Source organism: Ranitomeya variabilis, chromosome 7 (assembly GCF_051348905.1).
Source record: "Ranitomeya variabilis isolate aRanVar5 chromosome 7, aRanVar5.hap1, whole genome shotgun sequence".
Classification (NCBI taxonomy): domain Eukaryota; kingdom Metazoa; phylum Chordata; class Amphibia; order Anura; family Dendrobatidae; genus Ranitomeya; species Ranitomeya variabilis.
Window position 1 is genome coordinate 159,234,841 of NC_135238.1, and position 23,685 is coordinate 159,258,525.

General features: G+C 41.8%; 1 protein-coding gene across 3 annotated transcripts in view; it reads right to left on the reverse strand.

Moving 5' to 3' along the window:
• The window catches only part of SATB2 (SATB homeobox 2), a 238,710-nt gene that overhangs the window by 110,934 nt on the left and 104,091 nt on the right, over positions 1–23,685 (reverse strand). For all 3 annotated transcript variants that reach the window (XM_077272132.1, XM_077272134.1, XM_077272133.1), the window contains exon 6: positions 18,927–19,029. In XM_077272132.1, coding sequence (XP_077128247.1) covers positions 18,927–19,029 — 103 coding nt within the window. The remainder of the gene's footprint in view (positions 1–18,926; positions 19,030–23,685) is intronic.

Sequence of the window (23,685 nt, forward strand, 5' to 3'; positions counted from 1 at the left end):
TTTGCGGGTGTGGACTTCTCCGGGTCTTCGCCTAGTCCCAATTCCTCAATTTAATACAAAACTTCGTTAAGAATTCCGGACATTTTTTCTTTTTCTTTTTTATACAGATATTCTATATTTTAGCATTTAATAGAACCATCTTTTTTTGCCCACCGGGTCAGAGGGTTATCTTTGATGACCCAGACTCAACAGGCCTTCTTATAAAATTTTGTATCTCTTTGGTAAACCGTTATAGCCTTTGATATTGATTTGATAGTATCATTTTTGTGAAAACATAGTTGTATCCTTTTCTTTACTCGGCCCAAACCTTGTTTTCCACTTTTTTTTTTGTCTTTTATTAGGCCAACTTTCGAGTTGGCTTACTAAGCTTCTACTAAATATTTTACAGTATATATTATAGCTTCTTGTATTTGGATGCTAACTCTTGTGAATTATGTGTAACATTATCTATGTTTTTACATTTTACTCAACTTTTTTAGGTAACGATTATAGGCTACATCGCATTGTCAGTGAGCCAGAGCTGAAATAATCTAGCTTTCACTGCTCTTTTATGAGAAGTCATACCAAACTAATTTTGTTTGTATTTTTGATTACGTTACCAAGTACTGTATGTGTGCCTGTTTCCCCTATTGTATAGGGGCCAATTTTCTTTTTCCTTCTTCAAATCCCAACCCTTCTCCCCTCCCCTCCTGGTCTACCCTTTCCTTTCAGAAAATGTTAAAACTCCCCAATAAAAAGGTTTGAACACAATTTCTGCTGAGTACGTGGATACCCCAAAATGTGGGGAATACTACTATTTGGGCGCACTGCAGGGGGTCCGATGGTTACTAAGGGGGTCTTGTGACCCCTTGAAACAACATAAATACCGCTGTCGCAATTGATTATGAGGGATTAAGGCCCCTTTAATGCGTATCAGCGGTCATTGAGGGGTTAACCCTTATTGACTTCCAAGAGGCATATAACTATTTTATTTTTCTGTCAACATACTCTTTTTTTGGAGAGGACAAATTGTAGGTTTGAGTGACATCAATAATTTTGTCATATTATGCCCTAAAAAAGAAGAAAGAGATTCCAAGTGCTGTGAAATAGTGAAAGAAAACCCACAATTCCGCTATTGTTTTATGGGTTTTTTTTAGGGCGTTCATTGTGCAATTCAAATGACCTGAAAACAAGATAACTCAGGTCAGTAAGATTTCAGTTGTACCAAACTTATAAGGTTTTATTAATATATTTTAGCGTTCAAAAAATTTCAGAAAACAATTGAATTGTGTCACCATTTTCTGAGCCCCGTAAGTTTTTAGTATCGATGTACCTGTATGAAATCTTGTTTTATTCACATTGTGCTGACGTTTTAATTGATACCATTTTGGGGTACATGCAACATTTCGATCACTTTTTATTGCATTTTTAGAGGGAGAATTGTGATTACCAGAAATAAAAAAAATTCTAGATTTTTTTCCTGTTTTAGTGTTTACTATATGGGATAAATACTTTTATGTTGTGTTAGTTTGGGCAATAACGCTTGCAGCAATACCAAATATGTTAATCTTTTTTATTTTTTACGTTTTGCTATTAACATTTGAGTAGAAAGGGCAGATTTAAAGGGAATTTGTCACGATCATTTTGTTATGTAAGATGAGAGCACCATATTCTAGGAGAAGAGACCCTGATAACAGTGATGTGTCACTTTCTGGGCTGTTTCAATACAATCAGTATTTTATCAACTAGAGATCATCACTAAACAACATTTGTCCTCGTGCCTGCTAGTCCAACTATGACCCCAGCACTGATTAGCAGCTCCAGTCACTACACATTGTACACAGAGAGCTATGGTTATGAGAGGGGTTACACACTGCTCAACAACTGAGCTCTGCTAGATCTGCAGCAGAGAAAACTGTGACTCTATTATGACTGCTACACTCAGTAAACAAAGCGATACATCGCTGGAATCAGGGTTTCTGTTCCTAAATCATGCTGCTGTCAGATTATATATCAAAAACTTGCTGACAGATTACCTTAAAACTTCTATATTTTTATATTGTTTTCTTTTTATTTATATATTTTTTAGACTTTTAATCTCTTTAAGGGACGTGAACCTGCAATCACTTGACTGTCATGCCAAAGTATAAAGTTGACGATCGCCTACAAAGCCCAGTAATGGGGGCTTTCAGAAAGCGGTTCTTCGTGATCGCTTTATGTGGGGTGCCAAACAAATTCAGAAGTGACAGCCACTATGTTGAATGCTGTTAAATGCTGCTCTCTTGCTTGACAGCATCATTTAAGAGATTAAACTGATGAAATCAGAGCTAGCTACCAATAATTACTCTGTATTTGGCTTGACAATCCATGCCTTTAGAATCCTTTATGAAAGTTTGCCTCATTCTCCGCCCACCTGACCTAACTGACAGCTCCTCAGTGTCCCTCCTCCTCGCTAAGCTCTCTCACTGTTCACTGCAAGCTGCAACTGTCAGTCCACCTGGGTGGCCAGAAACTGAATAGACTTAGACTTATAGGCTCTCTCATTCTATAGCTGAACTCATAAAATGCATAATTTAATCTCAGGAATATAGTTATTTTGAAATCTATATTTAAAGTAAGCAAATCAGTGTCATCGGGTATAAAAGCTTAATTTTATAGTGTATGCAGTTTGTGTTGTGAAATCTGGTGATACATCCCTTTTTCATTAATTTTAGTAAAAATATAAATACGTCACCTTACTGAAAATAAGTGTACCATTAAAAAAATCCTATGTGCTGTGAAATTAATAAATACTTCTAGCATTTACAATACGCAGCTATAGCTAAGCAAGAAATGTGATATTTCTACATATAGCACTAGACATATATCCTATCACAACCCGAGCATTTTTTACAGATGTCATCCTATACTTTAAATAGATTTGGATTAAGACTGTCATAAATTAGGATTATTATAACACATATTACGACAACTATATCCACAGATGAAAGACAGCGCTCCAGTGTGTCATGCAATAGTAAGCATATATTTATCACAGCCGGCCATAGCACAATTCGCAAAGTTTGGGCAATGGAGACAAAGCCTTGGTAAAGCTGCAGCAATGCACTCAATAGTCTCTTGGTTCTATTCCTGATCTACTCCAGAAGCATGATATAGGATACGGGATAGTAATTATCGTCTAGGAGATTTTTTTGTTTTACGGTAATTAATATCTAACACTTTCTGCACCTTTTATTTTAATGTACCGTATATTTAATGCAGATTTGTCAGCCATCAAACAGCACACATGTCTCTGAATAGAAAACGCTAATTAAATTACATAAATCATGGGCGGGATTGGAGCATAACTATTTTAGCTTTTTCATTACCCCCTTCCTGGTTGCGCAATTTTCCAGTTTTTTTGCATTTCGTTATTCCCTGCCCTTCTTCCAAAAGCCATCGTTTTTTTTTTCTATTCCCATAGCAATAGTAGATTAACTTGTTTTTTTTGTGGGATGAGTTGTAGTTTTGATTGACAACATTAGTTGTAACAAATTTAAAAACGGGAAAAAATTTAATGTGACTAAACTGCAATAAACCCCCCCCCCCCCCCCCCCCACAATTCTGACTCTGATTTTTGGGGGTTTTGTTTTCACAGCATATATTGTGCAGTAAATATGTCTTGACAAAATGATTTTACTGGTAAGTATGATTCGGACCATGCTAAGTTTGTAAAAATAAAAATTAGTGTGTGTCGCCAATTTCTGAGATTGTATCATTGAGTAAATTCATACTTTGATATCGGCAATCCAATGCCTTAGTCCAGAGAAATCCACATTTCTCTTAATATGTAAATTAACTGTTAAGATCTAAGGGCCGGACATAGATCTCCCTGATAATCTGTCCCCAGAGCTTATTAAAAATGAAAGGGAGCATTACCAGTGTGAGACATGTAATGACCGAAAGTTTGCTCTCCTGTCATGATCTCTGCAGGCAGAGATCATAGCAAGCCTATAGAGGGACAAGCTCTCGGAAGATGGAACTATACTGACCATGAACTAAGCCTGCCGCGCAACTAGAAATAGCCAGGTAGCATTTCCTATTTATCGCTAGATGCCCAGCTCTGGCCTAAGACCTAAATAGCTAGCAGAGGGAAATATAAGACCTGGCTCACCTCTAGAGAAATATTCCAAAGAAGACAGTAGCCCCCCACATATAATGACGGTGAGTTCAGATGAAACAACAAACGCAGCAGGAAAATAGTCTTAGCAAATTTGAGGTCCGCTTACTAGATAGCAGAAGACAGATAGTATACTTTCATGGTCAGCAGAAAAACACTAACAAAACACCATCCAGAGATTACCTTAAACTCTGGCATTAACTCATAACGCCAGAGTAGCAATCCCTGATCAACGAGAGCTTTCCAGACACAGTAACAAAACTTCAGCTGTGAACTGGAACAAATAGGCAAAACAAAACATGGACAAAAGTCCAACTTATCTAGTAGTAGTCTAGAAGCAGGAACAAGCACTGAGAGGCATCAGATAACATTGTTGACCGGCAAGAAACCACCAGAGAAATGAGCTTAAATAGCGACACCCACTACTGATGGAACCAGGTGAAACAGGAAAGAGGATGACAAGTCCAATTCCACAAGCGGCCACCGGGGGAGCCCAGAATCCAAATTCACAACAGTACCCCCCCCTCAAGGAGGGGGCACCGAACCCTCACCAGATCCACCAGGGCGACCAGGATGAGCCCTATGGAAGGCACGAACAAGATCAGAAGCATGAACATCAGATGCATTGACCCAAGAATTATCCTCCTGGCCGTAACCCTTCCAGTTGACCAGATACTGGAGTCTCCGTCTGGAAACACGAGAGTCCAAAATTTTCTCCACAACGTACTCCAACTCACCCTCAACCAACACCGGAGCAGGAGGCTCAACTGAAGGTACCACAGGTACCTCATACCTGCGCAATAACGACCGATGAAAAACGTTATGAATGGAAAAGGACGCAGGGAGGTCCAAACGGAAAGAAACAGGATTAAGAATCTCCAATATTCTATAAGGGCCGATGAACCGAGGTTTAAACTTAGGAGAAGAGACCCTCATAGGGACAAAACGAGAAGACAACCACACCAAATCTCCAACACAAAGCCGAGAACCAACACGACGATGACGGTTGGCAAAACGCTGAGTCTTCTCCTGGGACAACTTCAAATTGTCCATAACCTGCCCCCAGATGTGATGCAATCTCTCCACCACCGCATCCACTCCAGGACAATCCGAGGATTCCACCTGACCGGAGGAAAATCGAGGGTGAAACCCCGAATTACAGAAAAACGGGGACATCAAGGTGGAAGAGCTGGCCCGATTATTGAGGGCGAACTCTGCCAATGGCAAAAAAGCAACCCAATCATCCTGGTCAGCAGAGACAAAACACCTCAGATATGTCTCCAGGGTCTGATTAGTCCGCTCGGTCTGGCCATTAGTCTGAGGGTGAAAAGCAGATGAAAAAGACAAATCTATGCCCATCCTAGCACAGAATGCCCGCCAAAATCTAGACACAAATTGGGTACCTCTGTCAGAAACAATATTCTCAGGAATACCGTGCAATCGGACAACATTCTGAAAAAACAGAGGAACCAACTCAGAAGAAGAAGGCAACTTGGGCAGAGGAACCAAATGGACCATTTTAGAGAAACGGTCACAGACCACCCAGATGACAGACATCTTCTGGGAAACAGGCAGATCTGAAATAAAATCCATCGAGATGTGTGTCCAAGGCCTCTTAGGAATAGGCAAGGGCAACAGCAGTCCGCTAGCCCGAGAACTACAAGACTTGGCCCGAGCACAAACGTCACATGACTGCACAAAGACTCGCACATCTCGTGACAGGGAAGGCCACCAGAAGGATCTTGCCACCAAATCCCTGGTACCAAAAATTCCGGGATGACCTGCCAATGCAGAAGAATGTACCTCAGAGATGACTCTGCTGGTCCAATCATCCGGAACAAACAGTCTATCAGGCGGACAACGATCCGGTCTATCCGCCTGAAACTCTTGCAAGGACCGCCGCAGATCAGGAGAAACGGCCGACAAAATTACTCCCTCCCTAAGGATACCTGTGGGTTCAGAATTACCAGGAGAGTCCGGGTCAAAACTCCTAGAAAGGGCATCTGCCTTAACATTCTTAGAACCCGGTAGGTATGACACCACAAAATTAAAGCGAGAAAAAAACAAAGACCAGCGCGCCTGTCTAGGATTCAGGCGTCTGGCAGTCTCAAGATAAATCAAATTTTTGTGGTCAGTCAATACCACCACCTGATGCCTAGCCCCCTCGAGCCAATGGCGCCACTCCTCAAACGCCCACTTCATGGCCAAAAGCTCCCGATTCCCAACATCATAATTCCGCTCTGCGGGCGAAAATTTGCGAGAAAAGAAGGCACAAGGCCTAATGACGGAGCAGTCGGAACCTTTCTGCGACAACACTGCCCCAGCTCCGATCTCCGAAGCGTCAACCTCAACCTGAAAAGGCAGATTCACATCAGGCTGACGCAACACAGGGGCAGAGGCAAAACGGCGCTTAAGCTCCTGAAAGGCCTCTACAGCATGAGGGGACCAATTAGCAACATCAGCGCCTTGTCTGGTCAAATCAGTCAGTGGTTTAACGACATCCGAAAAACCAGCAATAAATCGGCGGTAAAAGTTGGCAAAGCCCAAAAATCTCTGAAGACCCTTAAGAGAGGAGGGCTGAGTCCAGTCACAAATAGCTTGCACCTTGACGGGATCCATCTCAATGGAAGAGGGAGAAAAAATATACCCCAAAAAGGAAATTTTCTGGACCCCAAAAACGCACTTAGACCCCTTCACACATAAAGAATTAGACCGCAGAACCTGAAAAACTCTCCTGACCTGCTGGACATGAGAGTCCCAGTCATCAGAAAAAATCAGAATATCATCCAGATATATTATCATAAATTTATCCAGAAAATCGCGGAAAATATCATGCATAAAAGACTGGAAAACTGAAGGGGCATTAGAAAGACCAAAAGGCATGACCAAATACTCAAAGTGGCCCTCTGGCGTATTAAATGCGGTCTTCCACTCATCCCCCTGCCTGATCCGCACCAAATTATACGCCCCACGAAGATCAATTTTAGAGAACCACTTAGCACCCTCTATACGAGCAAACAAATCAGTAAGCAATGGCAATGGGTATTGATACTTAACAGTGATCTTATTCAGAAGCCGATAATCAATACATGGTCTCAAAGAGCCGTCTTTTTTTGAGACAAAGAAAAACCCAGCTCCCAAGGGAGAAGAAGATGGACGAATATGTCCCTTTTCCAAAGACTCCTTTATATATTCCCGCATAGCAGCATGTTCCGGCACAGACAGATTAAACAAACGACCCTTGGGATATTTACAACCCGGTATCAAATCTATGGCACAATCGCACTCACGGTGCGGAGGTAACGACCCAAGCTTGGGTTCGTCAAAGACATCTTGATAATCAGAGAGGAACTCAGGGACTTCAGAGGGAATGGACGACGAAATAGAAACCAAAGGTAAGTCCCCATGAATACCCTTACATCCCCAGCTCAACACAGACATTGCTCTCCAGTCCAAGACTGGGTTGTGAGACTGCAACCATGGCAATCCCAGTACCAAATCGTCATGTAAATTATACAGCACCAGGAAACGAATAATCTCCTGGTGATCCGGATTGATACGCATGGTTACTTGTGTCCAGTATTGTGGTTTATTATTAGCCAATGGGGTGGAGTCAATCCCCTTCAGAGGAATAAGAGTCTCCAAAGGCTCTAAATCAAAACCACAACGATTGGCAAAGGACCAATCCATAAGACTCAGAGCGGCGCCAGAGTCAACATAGGCGTCCGTGGCAATGGATGACAAAGAGCAAATCAGGGTTACAGACAAAATAAACTTAGACTGAATGGTGCCAATGGAAACAGACTTATCAAGCTTCTTTGTACGCCTAGAGCATGCTGATATAACATGAGTAGAATCCCCACAATAGAAACACAATCCATTCTTCCGTCTAAAATTCTGTCGCTCGCTCCTGGACAGAATTCTATCACACTGCATACTTTCTGGCGTCTTTTCCATAGACACCGCCAGATGGTGCACCGGTTTGCGCTCCCGCAGACGCCTATCAATCTGAATAGCCATTGTCATGGACTCATTCAGACCTGCAGGCACAGGGAACCCCACCATAACATCCTTAACGGCATCAGAGAGACCTTCTCTGAAAGTTGCCGCCAAGGCGCACTCATTCCACTGAGTAAGCACAGACCATTTACGGAATTTTTGGCAGAAAACTTCAGCTTCGTCTTGCCCCTGAGATAGTGCCATCAAAGTTTTTTCTGCCTGAAGTTCCAAATGAGGTTCCTCATAAAGCAAGCCCAAGGCCAGAAAAAACGCATCCACATCGCGTAACGCAGGATCCCCTGCTGGCAATGAGAAGGCCCAATCTTGAGGGTCACCCCTGAGCAAGGAAATCACAATCCTAACCTGCTGAGCAGGGTCTCCAGCTGAACGAGACTTCAGGGACAAATAAAGCTTACAATTATTTCGGAAATTCTGGAAGCTAGCTCTATTCCCTGTGAAGAACTCCGGCAAAGGAATTCTCGGCTCAGATACCGGAGCATGTACCACAAAATCTTGTAAATTTTGTACTTTCGTGATGAGATTATTCAAACCCGCAGTTACACTCTGGAGATCCATTATTGTCAGGTGCACACAGAGCCATACAGAGATTAGGAGGAGAGAGAGAAAAAAGACTGCAGCAAGGCAGACTGGAGGAAAAAAAAAAAAAAAAAAAATTCCAGCAGACTTCTTATAACTCTCCTTTCTCAACCTGGGTCTTTAACACTTTATTGGCCGGTCAAACTGTCATGATCTCTGCAGGCAGAGATCATAGCAAGCCTATAGAGGGACAAGCTCTCGGAAGATGGAACTATACTGACCATGAACTAAGCCTGCCGCGCAACTAGAAATAGCCAGGTAGCATTTCCTATTTATCGCTAGATGCCCAGCTCTGGCCTAAGACCTAAATAGCTAGCAGAGGGAAATATAAGACCTGGCTCACCTCTAGAGAAATATTCCAAAGAAGACAGTAGCCCCCCACATATAATGACGGTGAGTTCAGATGAAACAACAAACGCAGCAGGAAAATAGTCTTAGCAAATTTGAGGTCCGCTTACTAGATAGCAGAAGACAGATAGTATACTTTCATGGTCAGCAGAAAAACACTAACAAAACACCATCCAGAGATTACCTTAAACTCTGGCATTAACTCATAACGCCAGAGTAGCAATCCCTGATCAACGAGAGCTTTCCAGACACAGTAACAAAACTTCAGCTGTGAACTGGAACAAATAGGCAAAACAAAACATGGACAAAAGTCCAACTTATCTAGTAGTAGTCTAGAAGCAGGAACAAGCACTGAGAGGCATCAGATAACATTGTTGACCGGCAAGAAACCACCAGAGAAATGAGCTTAAATAGCGACACCCACTACTGATGGAACCAGGTGAAACAGGAAAGAGGATGACAAGTCCAATTCCACAAGCGGCCACCGGGGGAGCCCAGAATCCAAATTCACAACACTCTCCTGATCTATGTGTCTCACGCTGGTAATGCTCCCTTTCATTTATAATAATCTCTGGAGGTGGATTCTCAGGATTAGATAGATAGATCTTAACAGCTCATTTACATATTAAGAAATATGTGAATTTCCCGGGAATAAGACATTAGATAACAGATATCAAGGCATCATGTTATTCAGCTTCCTATGACCTACATGCCCATATAGATGGCTTAGGAAGGTTTATCCTACTGACAGATTCCCTTTAAAGAATATAACTATATATACTGTATGTCCCTGAAGCCCCTTATACACTTGAGATTGCTGTCAGTTATTTCTCCCGAGACCCTCATACACATTAATGATCATCTTGGCTGAGCGTGTCTGTGCTCACTGTGACAATGCTGCTCTCTTTGGCTGTGGCTTGTCTCCTAAAGAACTAAAGAAATTGCAACATGCTGGATCCTTCTCTCCACGGAGAACAGTTAGGAGACCCCTGTACACATTACACTGCCATCTAATGTGTACATTCAATACTGGTGGGTGCAGCATGTTATTGTGTATGGGGGCCTTAAACTCCCAGCAGATTATTGGGGGTCTTTACCTTGATATCCCCACCAACCGTTTAAAACCAGATGCACTTGTTTCAGGAGGCAGAGGTGCTTATCTTCTGCACTGACTGGTGCCCTGAGCAGTGTACAGACTTAATAGTAAGTCTATGAGCCCATACACTGCCATGTACATGCGCTAATGCTGGAGCTGAGTGCTTATTCCCCCAAAAGTGAGTGCTGCAGGACAGTGTTTTAAGCAAACTTGTAGGCCTCATTCGCATCGTCGCACGTCTATGTTGTATCCGTTTTTTCACAGATAAAACGTTATAACTTTTGATGCTATTCACATGTCTTTGTTTTTTCAAGGACCGTGTGTCCGTGCAAAACTCACAAAGACAAGTCCATTTTTTCCGGTATCACAGATAAAAAGGGCCAATACAAGTCTATGGGTCTGTGAAAATCACGTACACCATATAGATGCCATCCGTGCGTCATCCGTGTGCTGTCTGTTGTGAATTCCGCTCTTGGGCTCCCTCCGGTGGTTATAAGTAGCATTTTTGTGAGTTCTGCTCTTGGGCTCCCTCCTGTGGTTTTGAGTGGCATGGCTGCTTCTTGGATTTAGCATCAGCAGCTGTTTTCACTGATCGTCTTTCTGGCTCTGCTATATTAGTCTGGCCTTTTCCCTAATTCAATGCCAGTTGTCAATTGTTGAGCTTGGAGTCATGGCTCTCTGAGGATTTCCCTGTCACTCTGACCATTTCAGCAAAGCTAAGTCCTTGCTTGTCTTTTTGCAGTTCACTTATTGTGGACTTTGTTGTTTAGCACTTTCTATGTTTTGCTCATTTGTCCAGCTTATCAGTATGTATCTAGTCAGCTAAGCTGGAAGCTCTGGGCAGCAGAGTTTGCCCTCCACACCTTTAGTCAGGTGTGGAGATTTTTGCATTTCTCTGCGGTGGACTTTTTCTAGTTTTTATTACTGACTGCACAGTGTTCTGTCCTATACTAATTCTTTCTAGCTAGTAGTGGCCTCCTTTGCTAAATCTTGTTTCATACTACGTATGTCATTTCCTTCTCTTCTCACAGTCATTATTTGTGGGGGGCTGTCCTATCCTTTGGGGATTTTCTCTGAGGCAAGATAGCTTTCCTGCTTCTACCTTTAGGGGTAGCTGTGACGAGGTGTCCAGGGAGTGACAGGAACATCCCACGGCTACTGCTAGTGTCTGTGTTAAGATCAGGAACTGCGGTCTGTATAGTTACCACCTGCCCAGAGCTAGTCGCATGTTGCTCCTTAATCACCAGACCATAACAGTACAACTGGCCAAAAAATGAGCTGAATGCATCTCAAAAGAAGGAAAAGAAAAAGAGTTCTGAGCCATTTTTTTTTTCTTTAGTCTGTTTTGTCTTTTTCCTTCCTCTTAATCTCTGGGTGATTGTTGTGAACTCTGTTTTCGTGCTCCCTCTTGTGGTCACTGGTGGTATGGTGTGACTTTTGCTTTGGGCTCCCCCTGGTGGCTTTGTTTGTTATCCTGCTGGTCTTTGGCTATCAGCTGGTTCGTTATCCTCTGGGAGGTTCCTATATAGCTCTGTGTTACTTCCTCTTGTTGCCGGCTGTCGATGTAATCAGTGCTACTCAGATTCCTTCTGACTACCTTGCTCCCAGTCCATCCAGGACAAAGCTAAGTTTTGTTTGCTCTTTTTTTGATCAGCAGTGTTTATCATGTTTTCTTGTCCAGCTTGCTAAAATGTGATTCCCTCGCTTGCTGGATGCTCTAGTGGACTGAGTTTCTCCCCACACACCATTAGTTGGTGCGTGGGTTCTTGTAATCTCAGGATGGATATTTTGTAAGGGTTTTTTATTGATCGCATAGACCCCTGCTCTATTTTCTGCTTTCTAGTACTAGTGGGCCTCTTTTGCTGAATCTGATTTCATCCCTACGTATGTGCCTTCTTCTTACTTCACCGCTAATATTTGTTGGGGGCTTCTATATCTTTGGGGATTATTTCTCTGGAAGCAAGCGAGGTCTTTCTTTCTCTTTAGGGGTAGCTAGTTCCTCAGGCTGGCTCGAGACGTCTAGGAATTTTTTAGGCACGTTCACCGGCTACCTCTAGTTGTTTTGGATAGGTTCAGATTTGCGATCAGTCCAGTTACCATCTCCCTAGAGCTTGTCCTTAGTTTATTCACTTGCTGGTCTATTCGTGATCCTCAGCCACTAAGGATCATAACAGGTGATTCAGGATTTGTATGCAGGCATGGATGTTCAGGGGTTGTTTTCTCGTGTGGATCAGCTTGCTGCAAGAGTACAGAGTATTCAAGATTATGTTGTTCAGACTCCGGCCTTAGAGCCTAGAATTCCTACTCCAGATTTGTTTTACGGGGATAGATCTAAGTTTTTGAACTTTAAAAATAACTGCAAATTGTTTTTTCCTCTGAAACCCCGTTCCTCTGGTGACCCCATTCAGCAAGTAAAAATAGTTATTTCTCTGCTGCGTGGTGACCCTCAGGACTGGGCATTCTCCCTTGAGTCAGGGGATCCGGCATTGCTTAATGTAGATGCATTTTTTCAATCGCTTGGATTATTGTATGACGAACCTAACTCTGTAGAGCATGCTGAGAAAACACTGTTGGCCCTGTGTCAGGGTCAGGAAGCGGAAGAATTATACTGCTAGAAATTTAGAAAATGGTCTGTGCTCACTAAATGGAATGAGGACACTCTGGCAGCAATTTTCAGAAAGGGTCTTTCTGAAGCCCTTAAAGATGTTATGGTGGGGTTCCCCACGCCTGTTGGTTTGAGCGAGTCTATGTCTCTGGCCATTCAGATTGATCGGCGCCTGCGCGAACGCAAAGTGGTGCACCATATGGCAGCGTCCTCGGAGCAGAGTCCTGAGCCCATGCAATGTGATAGGATTTTGACTAGAGCGGAACAGAGGGGATACAGACGTCAGAATGGGCTGTGTTTTTACTGTGGGGATTCTGCTCATGCTATTTCTGATTGCCCTAAGCGTATTAAGCGGGTCGCTAGATCTGTTACCATCAGTACTGTACAGCCTAAATTTCTCCTGTCTGTGACCCTGATTTGCTCATTGTCATCTTTTTCTGTCATGGCATTTGTGGATTCGGGCGCTGCTCTGAACTTAATGGACTTAGAATTCGCTAGGCGCTGTGGTTTTTCTTTGCAGCCTTTGCAGAGTCATATACCCTTAAGGGGTATTGATGCTACACCGTTGGCCAAGAATAAACCTCAGTATTGGACTCAGCTGACTATGTGCATGGCTCCAGCACATCAGGAAGATTGCCGTTTTCTGGTGTTGCATAATTTACATGATGTTGTTGTACTGGGTTTTCCATGGTTACAAGTACACAATCCAGTGCTGGATTGGAAATCAATGTCTGTGACTAGTTGGGGTTGTCAAGGGGTACATAGTGACGTTCCTTTAATGTCAATTTCCTATTCCCCCTCTTCTGATGTTCCTGAATTTTTGTCAGATTTCCAGGATGTATTTGATGAGCCCAAGTCCAGTTCCCTTCCTCCACATAGGGACTGTGATTGTGCTATTGACTTGATTCCTGGCTGTAAGTTCCCTAAGGGCCGACTTTTCAACCTGTCTGTGCCTGAACATACCGCCATGCGGAGCTATGTAAAGGAGTCTTTAGAGAAGGGGCATATTCGGCCGTCTTCGTCACCATTGGGAGCGGGATTCTTTTTTGTTGCCAAGAAGGATGGCTCCTTGAGACCCTGTATTGATTATCGCCTTCTTAATAAGATCACGGTCAAATTCAAATACCCTTTACCTTTGCTCTCTGATTTGTTTGCTCAGATTAAGGGGGCTAGTTGGTTTACCAAGATTGACCTTCGAGGGGCATATAATCTTGTTCGTATTAAACAGGGTGACGAATGGAAAACTGCATTTAATACGCCCGAAGGCCATTTTGAATACCTAGTGATGCCTTTCGGGCTTTCTAATGCTCCTTCTGTATTTCAGTCCTTTATGCATGATATTTTCCGCAATTATCTTGACAAATTCTTGATTGTGTATTTGGATGATATTTTGATTTTTTCCAATGATTGGGAGTCTCATGTGAAGCAGGTCAGAATGGTATTCCAGATCCTTCGTGATAATGCTCTATTTGTGAAGGGGTCTAAGTGCCTATTTGGAGTTCAGAAGGTCTCTTTTTTGGGGTTTATTTTTTCTCCTTCGTCTATAGAAATGGATCCTGTTAAGGTCCAAGCCATTCATGACTGGATTCAACCCACATCTGTGAAGAGCCTTCAGAAATTTTTGGGCTTTGCTAATTTTTATCGCCGTTTCATTGCCAACTTCTCTAGTGTGGTTAAATCCCTGACCGATTTGACGAAGAAAGGCGCTGATGTGACTAATTGGTCCTCTGAGGCTGTTGAGGCCTTTCAGGAGCTTAAACGCCGATTTACTTCTGCCCCTGTCTTGCGTCAGACGGATGTTTCTCTTCCTTTTCAGGTTGAGGTTGACGCTTCTGAGATTGGGGCAGGGGCCGTTTTGTCACAGAGGAATTCTGATGGTTCCTTGATGAAGCCATGTGCCTTCTTTTCCCGAAAGTTTTCGCCTGCGGAACGCAATTATGATGTCGGCAATCGAGAGTTGTTGGCTATGAAGTGGGCATTTGAGGAGTGGCGACATTGGCTTGAGGGAGCCAAGCACCGCATTGTGGTCTTGACCGATCATAAGAATCTGATTTACCTCGAGTCGGCCAAGCGGCTGAACCCTAGACAGGCTCGGTGGTCCCTGTTTTTCTCCCGTTTTGATTTTGTGGTCTCATATCTTCCAGGATCTAAGAATGTTAAAGCGGATGCCCTCTCTAGGAGTTTTTTGCCTGATTCTCCTGGAGTCCTTGAGCCGGTTGGCATTCTTAGGGAAGGGGTGATTCTGTCTGCCATCTCCCCTGATTTGCAGCGGGCGCTTCAGGAATTTCAGGCTGATAAACCTGACCGCTGTCCTGTGGGGAAGCTGTTTGTTCCTGATAGATGGACAAGTAAGGTAATTTCTGAGGTCCATTGTTCTGTGTTGGCCGGTCATCCTGGGATTTTTGGTACCAGAGATTTGGTTGCTAGGTCCTTTTGGTGGCCTTCCTTGTCGCAAGATGTGCGTTCTTTTGTGCAGTCCTGTGGGACTTGTGCCCGGGCTAAGCCTTGCTGTTCCCGCGCTAGTGGGTTGCTTTTGCCTTTGCCTGTCCCGGAGAGGCCTTGGACGCATATTTCCATGGATTTTATTTCGGATCTACCTGTGTCCCAGAGGATGTCTGTTATCTGGGTGGTTTGTGACCGGTTCTCTAAAATGGTCCATTTGGTACCTTTGCCTAAATTGCCTTCCTCCTCTGATTTGGTTCCATTATTTTTTCAGCATGTGGTTCGTTTGCATGGCATTCCAGAGAATATTGTGTCTGACAGAGGTTCCCAGTTTGTTTCCAGGTTTTGGCGGGCCTTTTGTGCTAAGATGGGCATTAATTTGTCTTTTTCTTCGGCGTTCCATCCTCAGACAAATGGCCAAACTGAGCGAACTAACCAAACCTTGGAAACCTATTTGAGATGCTTTGTGTCTGCTGATCAGGATGATTGGGTGGCTTTCTTGCCGTTGGCCGAGTTTGCCCTTAATAATCGGGCCAGTTCGGCTACTTTGGTTTCGCCTTTCTTTTGTAATTTTGGTTTCCATCCTCGTTTTTCTTCAGGGCAGGTTGAGCCTTCTGATTGTCCTGGTGTGGATTCTGTGATGGACAGGTTGCAACAGATTTGGACTCATGTAATAGACAATTTGACGTCTCAGGAAAAGGCTCAGCGTTTTGCTAACCGCCGTCGGTGTGTTGGCCCTCGGCTTCGTGTGGGGGATTTGGTCTGGTTATCCTCTCGTCATGTTCCTATGAAGGTTTCTTCCCCTAAGTTCAAGCCTCGGTTTATTGGTCCTTATAAGATTTCTGAGATTATCAATCCAGTGTCTTTTCGTTTGGCCCTTCCAGCCTCTTTTGCCATCCACAATGTTTTCCATAGATCTTTGCTGCAGAGATATGTGGTACCCGTTGTTCCATCTGTTGATCCTCCTGCCCCGGTGTTGGTTGAGGGGGAGTTGGAATATGTGGTTGAAAAAATTTTGGATTCTCGTTTTTCGAGGCGGAGGCTTCAGTATCTTGTCAAGTGGAAGGGTTATGGCCAGGAGGATAATTTTTGGGTGGTTGCCTCCGATGTCCATGCTGCCGATTTGGTTCGTGCTTTTCATTTGGCTCGTCCTGATCGGCCTGGGGGCTCTGGTGAGGGTTCGGTGACCCCTCCTCAAGGGGGGGTACTGTTGTGAATTCCGCTCTTGGGCTCCCTCCGGTGGTTATAAGTAGCATTTTTGTGAGTTCTGCTCTTGGGCTCCCTCCTGTGGTTTTGAGTGGCATGGCTGCTTCTTGGATTTAGCATCAGCAGCTGTTTTCACTGATCGTCTTTCTGGCTCTGCTATATTAGTCTGGCCTTTTCCCTAATTCAATGCCAGTTGTCAATTGTTGAGCTTGGAGTCATGGCTCTCTGAGGATTTCCCTGTCACTCTGACCATTTCAGCAAAGCTAAGTCCTTGCTTGTGTTTTTGCAGTTCACTTGTTGTGGACTTTGTTGTTTAGCACTTTCTATGTTTTGCTCATTTGTCCAGCTTATCAGTATGTATCTAGTCAGCTAAGCTGGAAGCTCTGGGCAGCAGAGTTTGCCCTCCACACCTTTAGTCAGGTGTGGAGATTTTTGCATTTCTCAGCGGTGGACTTTTTCTAGTTTTTATTACTGACCGAACAGTGTTCTGTCCTATACTAATTCTTTCTAGCTAGTAGTGGCCTCCTTTGCTAAATCTTGTTTCATACTACGTATGTCATTTCCTTCTCCTCTCACAGTCATTATTTGTGGGGGGCTGTCCTATCCTTTGGGGATTTTCTCTGAGGCAAGATAGCTTTCCTGCTTCTACCTTTAGGGGTAGCTAGATCTCCGGCTGTGACGAGTTGTCCAGGGAGTGACAGGAACATCCCACGGCTACTGCTAGTGTCTGTGTTAAAATCAGGAACTGCGGTCTGTATAGTTACCACCTGCCCAGAGCTAGTCGCATGTCGCTCCTTAATCACCAGACCATAACAGCTGTCATAATTAACATTGTAAAGTGTAGGAGAAGCTTTCTAATTTATTTATTTATCCATCCATGAAAAACATTGATGGCAAAAGTGGACGCACGGATTGTACACTGATGACACACTGATGACACTGGTACCATGTTTTAACATATCTGTTTAATCACAGACTTGTGAATGAGGCCTAATACATATTAGATTATATACAATATCTACAGATGATTTTTTTGGCCACATACATATTTTATTTTGTATAGATTTTGTAACTGGGTAATAATGAACATAGGGATCACTGATCCTTACGTCAGCGCTTCTTCCTGGCCACTCTAATCACTTTTGCAAATGTAATATGAACGTGTTCAGAATGGATAAAAAAAACTGCTGCAACACAGATAAAAGTTAAAAAAAATGTCTAGACCTGCCCTTTGTCCTTCATTGACAATGAGAAATGCTAGACAACCTGGAAAGGGATGCATTGAAGTTAGACAATCCTAAAGAAGTAAGACAGATAACGGGGTAATAACAGTTTCCTACAACAATGGCTTGTCTGATAGACCATTGCCTACAAAGTAGCCATTATTTCCCTATCACATGAGATTAGAAAGGGATGTATTTTCCTAAAACAACTCTAATATTACCATGTCTCATGGCCCCCGCATTTTTACAAGATCCTAAATCTTTGTATGCAGATCAAAAGCACTTGAACCCATTAAAAGCAAATCCTGTTTACCCAACTCAGCACCTTGGGCCCTCTTCATACACTTTTGTTCATGAGCTGGCTTAGGAAACAATGTGATATAAGAAAGCCAATAAGAGCGTCTCTTTAAATTGTATTTATTGACGATGTCTGAAAAACATTGCCGGATCCTTGACCTCATTTGATTCAAGGTTTTTGTTTTGCAGATGTGGTAGTGTGAAATTGTAGTTTTTGCTTGCAACTCTTCAGTATATTTGGTATGTTAAAGTTGATATTAATTTAATACTCAGTCTACACTGTAAGCTTGTGTTGGAAATTTTTTTTGATGAAGTCTAGGTGTACAATATGTCCCGTGACTATCACTGGTAACCCCAGTTGTATTAGTGAATACTTGGACTCTAGCCTTCAACAGATACATGGATAGGAAAAGGAATATAAGAGGTGTCCTATAAAACATCACCATAAGTTCAAAACTATGCTCAAGCCATCAAAAGCAGCATACAAATGTCTTTTGAAGGGGTTGGACACTATTAGGACAACCCCATCTTAATACCTCTGTTTCCCCCAATAAAATAATATCACTTATACCCACCTATGGTGCCAGTGCTGTTCCAGCAGTGTTGGCACTAATTCTCCCGGGGCTCACGTGACATTGTTATGTCAAGCAATCCCTGCGGCTGATTAGCATGGGCTTCACTCGTCTCTCCTACAAATGAAATTGAAATCTGGAGGAAGTGAGAGCTGCTGCTGCCCTCTTCGGATGTTTTGATTTGTCCGAAAAAAGCGAGAGTGAAGCCTGTGCTGATTGCCGTGACATAAAAATGTCATGGGAGAGCCCTGTGCCAACACCACTGGAACAGCACTGGCAACTTAAGAGAGTATAGCTGCTATTATTTTACTTGGGGGCATAGGGATTCAAAAGATACTACTACTCGGACAACCCCTTTAATGCATTTTTTAAGGAACAGTGGAAAAAAGATAACAAAATGTACCTTTCATCTTCTTGAACTTCTTATACCATCTCCCAAATTCATGACATTTAGTAGTTGACACATTGGCGTAGTATGTGCTGTTAACAATGGAGGAGATCATGCTCTGGAAGAAAAGACAGAACAAGAAAAGGATATTAACTAAACCTTGGCAGACAGAGGATGGATTGATAGATTATTCACTGATGATGAGCCAATATTGTTTCTCTTCTGGATGAAAAAAAGCAAATGTCCTGACTAAAGAGAACACAGTGAGTCATGTAAAATTGGTTGCCTAACTCGTTACCTATGTCCATTATAATTGGCATTTCATGTCCATGTACAAAATAATAAAAATGTCATCCATTTGGTGGAACTGTCTATGGAGACACATGAAGCTGATAAATTCCCTTATAATTTTATACATAAATATAATTCCACATAAAGGAGAGATTGTTTCGTATACTGCGTATATTGGAATAAGTATGGCAAACTGCATTGATATTGTAAATTAACAGTGATATTTAAAAATAAAGGTTAGTAGAAGGGTAGGACAAATATCGTATTGGCCACCATAAGCTTTTTACAATTTTACAAGGCTTGCTTAGAACAAAGGGGTGGCCATAGCCAACCCACGATGTATTGGAGATGTTGCATTAGGCCTCATTCACCACTGTGCTTGATGAGATTTTCATCAGTGTTTAATCAGTGCTTCATCAGTGTTTCTCATATACAAAAAAAAAAAAAAAGTAATGGAGGGCTTTCAAGTTTCCCCTAGCAAACAGTACACTAAAAACGGACAGCAGTAGACTCCATCAATGTGAACAGCCCCATACAGTGCTATCTGTGAAAAACATGAATAGAACATGTATGTGAAAACCAGAAAAATATAATTAGCTTTTTCGCCTTTTTTTGTCCAAAAAGCACTGTGCAAGGCCAAAATTTCCGTGCGAAAGCTCAACACAACTTCTGAATTTTACAGGGGGTTTTCCCATGAACAAAATTTAATTTTAATCAATAGATCTTGGAATAATAATAATTTCCACAATTGGATGTGTTTAAATAAAATGTTCCTGTGCTGCTGAGATAATCTTATAAATGTGCCCCTGTGGTGTCTGACCATGCAGGAACATGGTCTGATCATAACACATCTCCTGGGCAGAGGAGGACACAAAAGAAGATACAGATATTACAGCATGGGATCACAGCTGCTCCTTTATGTGAGGTAAAACACTTTTCTGCCTGTTTGAAAACCACGTTTTACCTCACAGAAAGAATTAGCTGCGAACCTGTGCTGTCCTGTCTGTATCCTCTCTTTCTCCTCCCCTGCCCAGGAGCTGTGGAATGATCAGACCATGTCCCTGCATGGTCAGACAGCCATTACACAGCAGGGGTACATTTATAAGATTATCTCAGCACAGGAACATTTTATTTCATCACATCCAATTGTGGAAATAAGTATTACTCCAAGATCTATTAATTAAACTGTACTTTGTTCATGGGAAAACCCCCTTATGGATCTATACTATGGTACCCCAAGACATTTATAGGGCCCCATTGTTTTATGGAGCTTTTTTTTTTATCTGAGAGGCATTGAATATTCTAGAATATCTCCAAGTGTAGTACCCAACGGAGCTCCATAGAGTGCCTACTGCTCTGTATGTATATAGGCTTTGCTATATGTGAGATTTGCCAAAGTATCAAAAACTGAGTTGGGGTTCAGAACCTGGTGTGTAGATTTTCTGCCAACGCTTGGGCTTTAAATCATTTACAACAATTGGCATCCCTTCTGTTTGAAAAAAATTTTTTTTGTCTAAAACGTAATTGTACTCTATGTTGTAAACTTCACTTTCCGTTCACTGTATTCAAGCAACACAAATATGCAATAAGTCTTACGTACACCTGGAAACTGTATTCAAGGCTTGGCAAATGTGTACTACCGATCTTGTTCAAGATTCTTTTATTGATGCAAATTCACTACATTTTTATTCTATTCCGATCTTTATACAGTTTAAAAAAACAAAATAATGCATAAACTCGAGTGTTCATGTCACCTGCTTTGCAGCAATGCTCTGCGCTAATAATATCTCAAATATATTATCATTTCCTGCTGATCAACTTGTGTAGATTAAGTGCTGTGCAGAAAAATATTCACTGTACCAGAATAGGTATTTCCACAGAATAACCTATGAGGAAATGATATTATCTGTTGTAAAATATCACAGCTTTGATGAAAAAAATTCATAAAATATTTTGCTAAATGGGTATTTTTACCAAAGTTATTGAGAATGATACATATTTATGCCAACATGTCATTCTTTACTTTATTGGATCCACAGCTCTGTGAGTTTACGATTACAATAATCAATTCTAGAAATAAAATATAGTTCATGCTAGTACTAAAAAAAATGTTGCTTTAGGCCTCATAAATATGGTGCGCGCAGAGCTTGTGTGCATCATATGGCCCCCCTATAGTTCCATTTAGGGCACGTAGTGTAGGATTACCGAATGTCCAGAAATTCCAGGACAGTCTGGAAAAATAGTGTACTATATTACCCTCTCCTTAAAAAAATATTTAAAGCGTCTGTGATTTTTTTTTTTAAGCTGAAGAAACTTCTACAGATTATTTTGACTGTAATTCTCATCTGATGTTCTGGTATCAGAGTTATGAGCTGTAGACATGTTTCACTTATAATCATAATCATTTACAGTATTATGGTTTTTTTAATGAGTCCTCAAAAAAAATATTGTCTGTGTGTGATTTTTTAATAAGACATCCAGAAAAAGTATAAAGTCAAGTTGGCAACTCTGACTCTGAAAAGCTCTGTATGGTGATTCCATACGATAATGCACATTATACTGCTCTGTAGCTAGGTCTATGGCTCGTATAGAGGTACCATTAGGCCACGTTCATACGTTCAGTATGTGGTCAGTATTTTACATCAGTATTTGTAAACCAAAACCAGGAGTGGGTGATAAATACAGAAGTGGAGATGTGTTTCTGTTATACTCTCCCTCTGATTTGTGACTTGCTGATTTGCAGCAGATTTAAATCTACAGCATATTAATTCTTTCAGCGTTTTTGCTGCACATTTCACCTATACTAATGAGCAGGGGGAAATCTGCAACAAAAATGCTTGTAAAAAAAAGGTAATACAAACGCATCAAAAACATGGTAAAAATTCACTTTTTTTTACTCTGTATTTTTCCTGCCAAGAGCTGCAGAAATGGAGAAGAAATTTCTGCACCAAATACTTAACTGCCGAACTGTAAAACGGACTTCTGTGTTCGGAGTTCAGCAGTGGACACCAAGTTCCCGACAGGAACCCCGAACTTTACAGTTTGGGTTCACTCTAGTCATAAACTGTAATGCTGGTGCTTTATATAGATTTTGCCAGGAACATATACCTTGACTGTATGGCAAAAACATTGCATGAACCTTGCCCAACTAGGGAACAAAACGTTTCATTTCTAAATATTGTCCCCTTTGAAATTCACAAAAATGTGCACATTTGTTAGAATTCTGTTGACAAACCTTAAAGGGAGATGTCATTATGACTAGATCAGTTGTTACAAAGATTTCCCGGGCTTTCCCACAGATGTATCTAAAAAATGGGTGAGTCAAACTTTTAAACAAATGACCAGGACTCACAAAAGATTTATTGTACTCATGATTTTTGGATTCTTGGGATAGTAGATTTGTCTAATATTAATATTGTTTGTACATTCGTTTGTGTAGCCTTAGATACAATGTTCCAGGATATGCATTTTTCTTCCGAGAGTCCAAATTCCTGGGGACTATCTAATAATATAGGATTTACATATATTACAGCAAGTACTTGTTCCTTATAGACTCAGACGGTCTGCCATGATACCCGGACTCTATAGTGATAGCGAGTGTATTAGCACTATACAGTTAATCTTTCCTTATTATGGAAGGAAAGGTTTTAAAAAGTCCATAGGGATAGATAATCCTGCTAACACTTTTGGCTCGGGAGCTCTGCTTTTCAGAGTAAATCCGCAATAAAACAACTTTGATTTCATAATATTTATGTCACTTTAAATCCCCCTATCCTGGGGTACCAGTCATTAGAGATGACATATGGAAGGACACACACATTAGACACAATGGGCGAGAACAATGGCGATTTAGGAAGCAGAACCTAAAAGGTAAGATTAGATGCCATGCCATGAATAATCCCATTAATGCTTCTCAGATGTTTCAGTTCAGCTTCCAACTGCAACAAGACCACACAGCCAAGAGCCTGGGAACGTACGTGCTGCTACCCCAAGTACAACGCTTAGACTAATAAGGAGAATTAATATCAGTTATAGGAACGTGTCATTAACACCTGTGCTGAAATTCACTAAGCGGAGAATGCTTTAACTCTATCCTCTCAGCTTGCAGTCTGCTGGCGCTGCTATATGCTATACACGTTATGGTTTAGGACGTATATATTGTTGGTAGGATGAAAAGAAATTCAGTAGCTTTGCACAACATTCATCTAAGTATTTCATGCTTTAATACTAATTAAAGCATACATTAATTTAAAGGGTTGTTTCACGAAGAAAACCATTTTGAAAATGATGCCAGTCAGCTAATCAGCTGATCGACACTGGTCTGGTTCCTTTAAAGGTAAGGTACCGCGTTTGTAGATCATTAATAAAAAACTGTAATGTAGCATAACATGCTGCTATAACCAAGTTTTAAATGCATGTGAAACAGATTTCGTGTGTTATATGTGTTTAAAGAAGGAACTGGGGGCTGACATCTTGGTTTCAC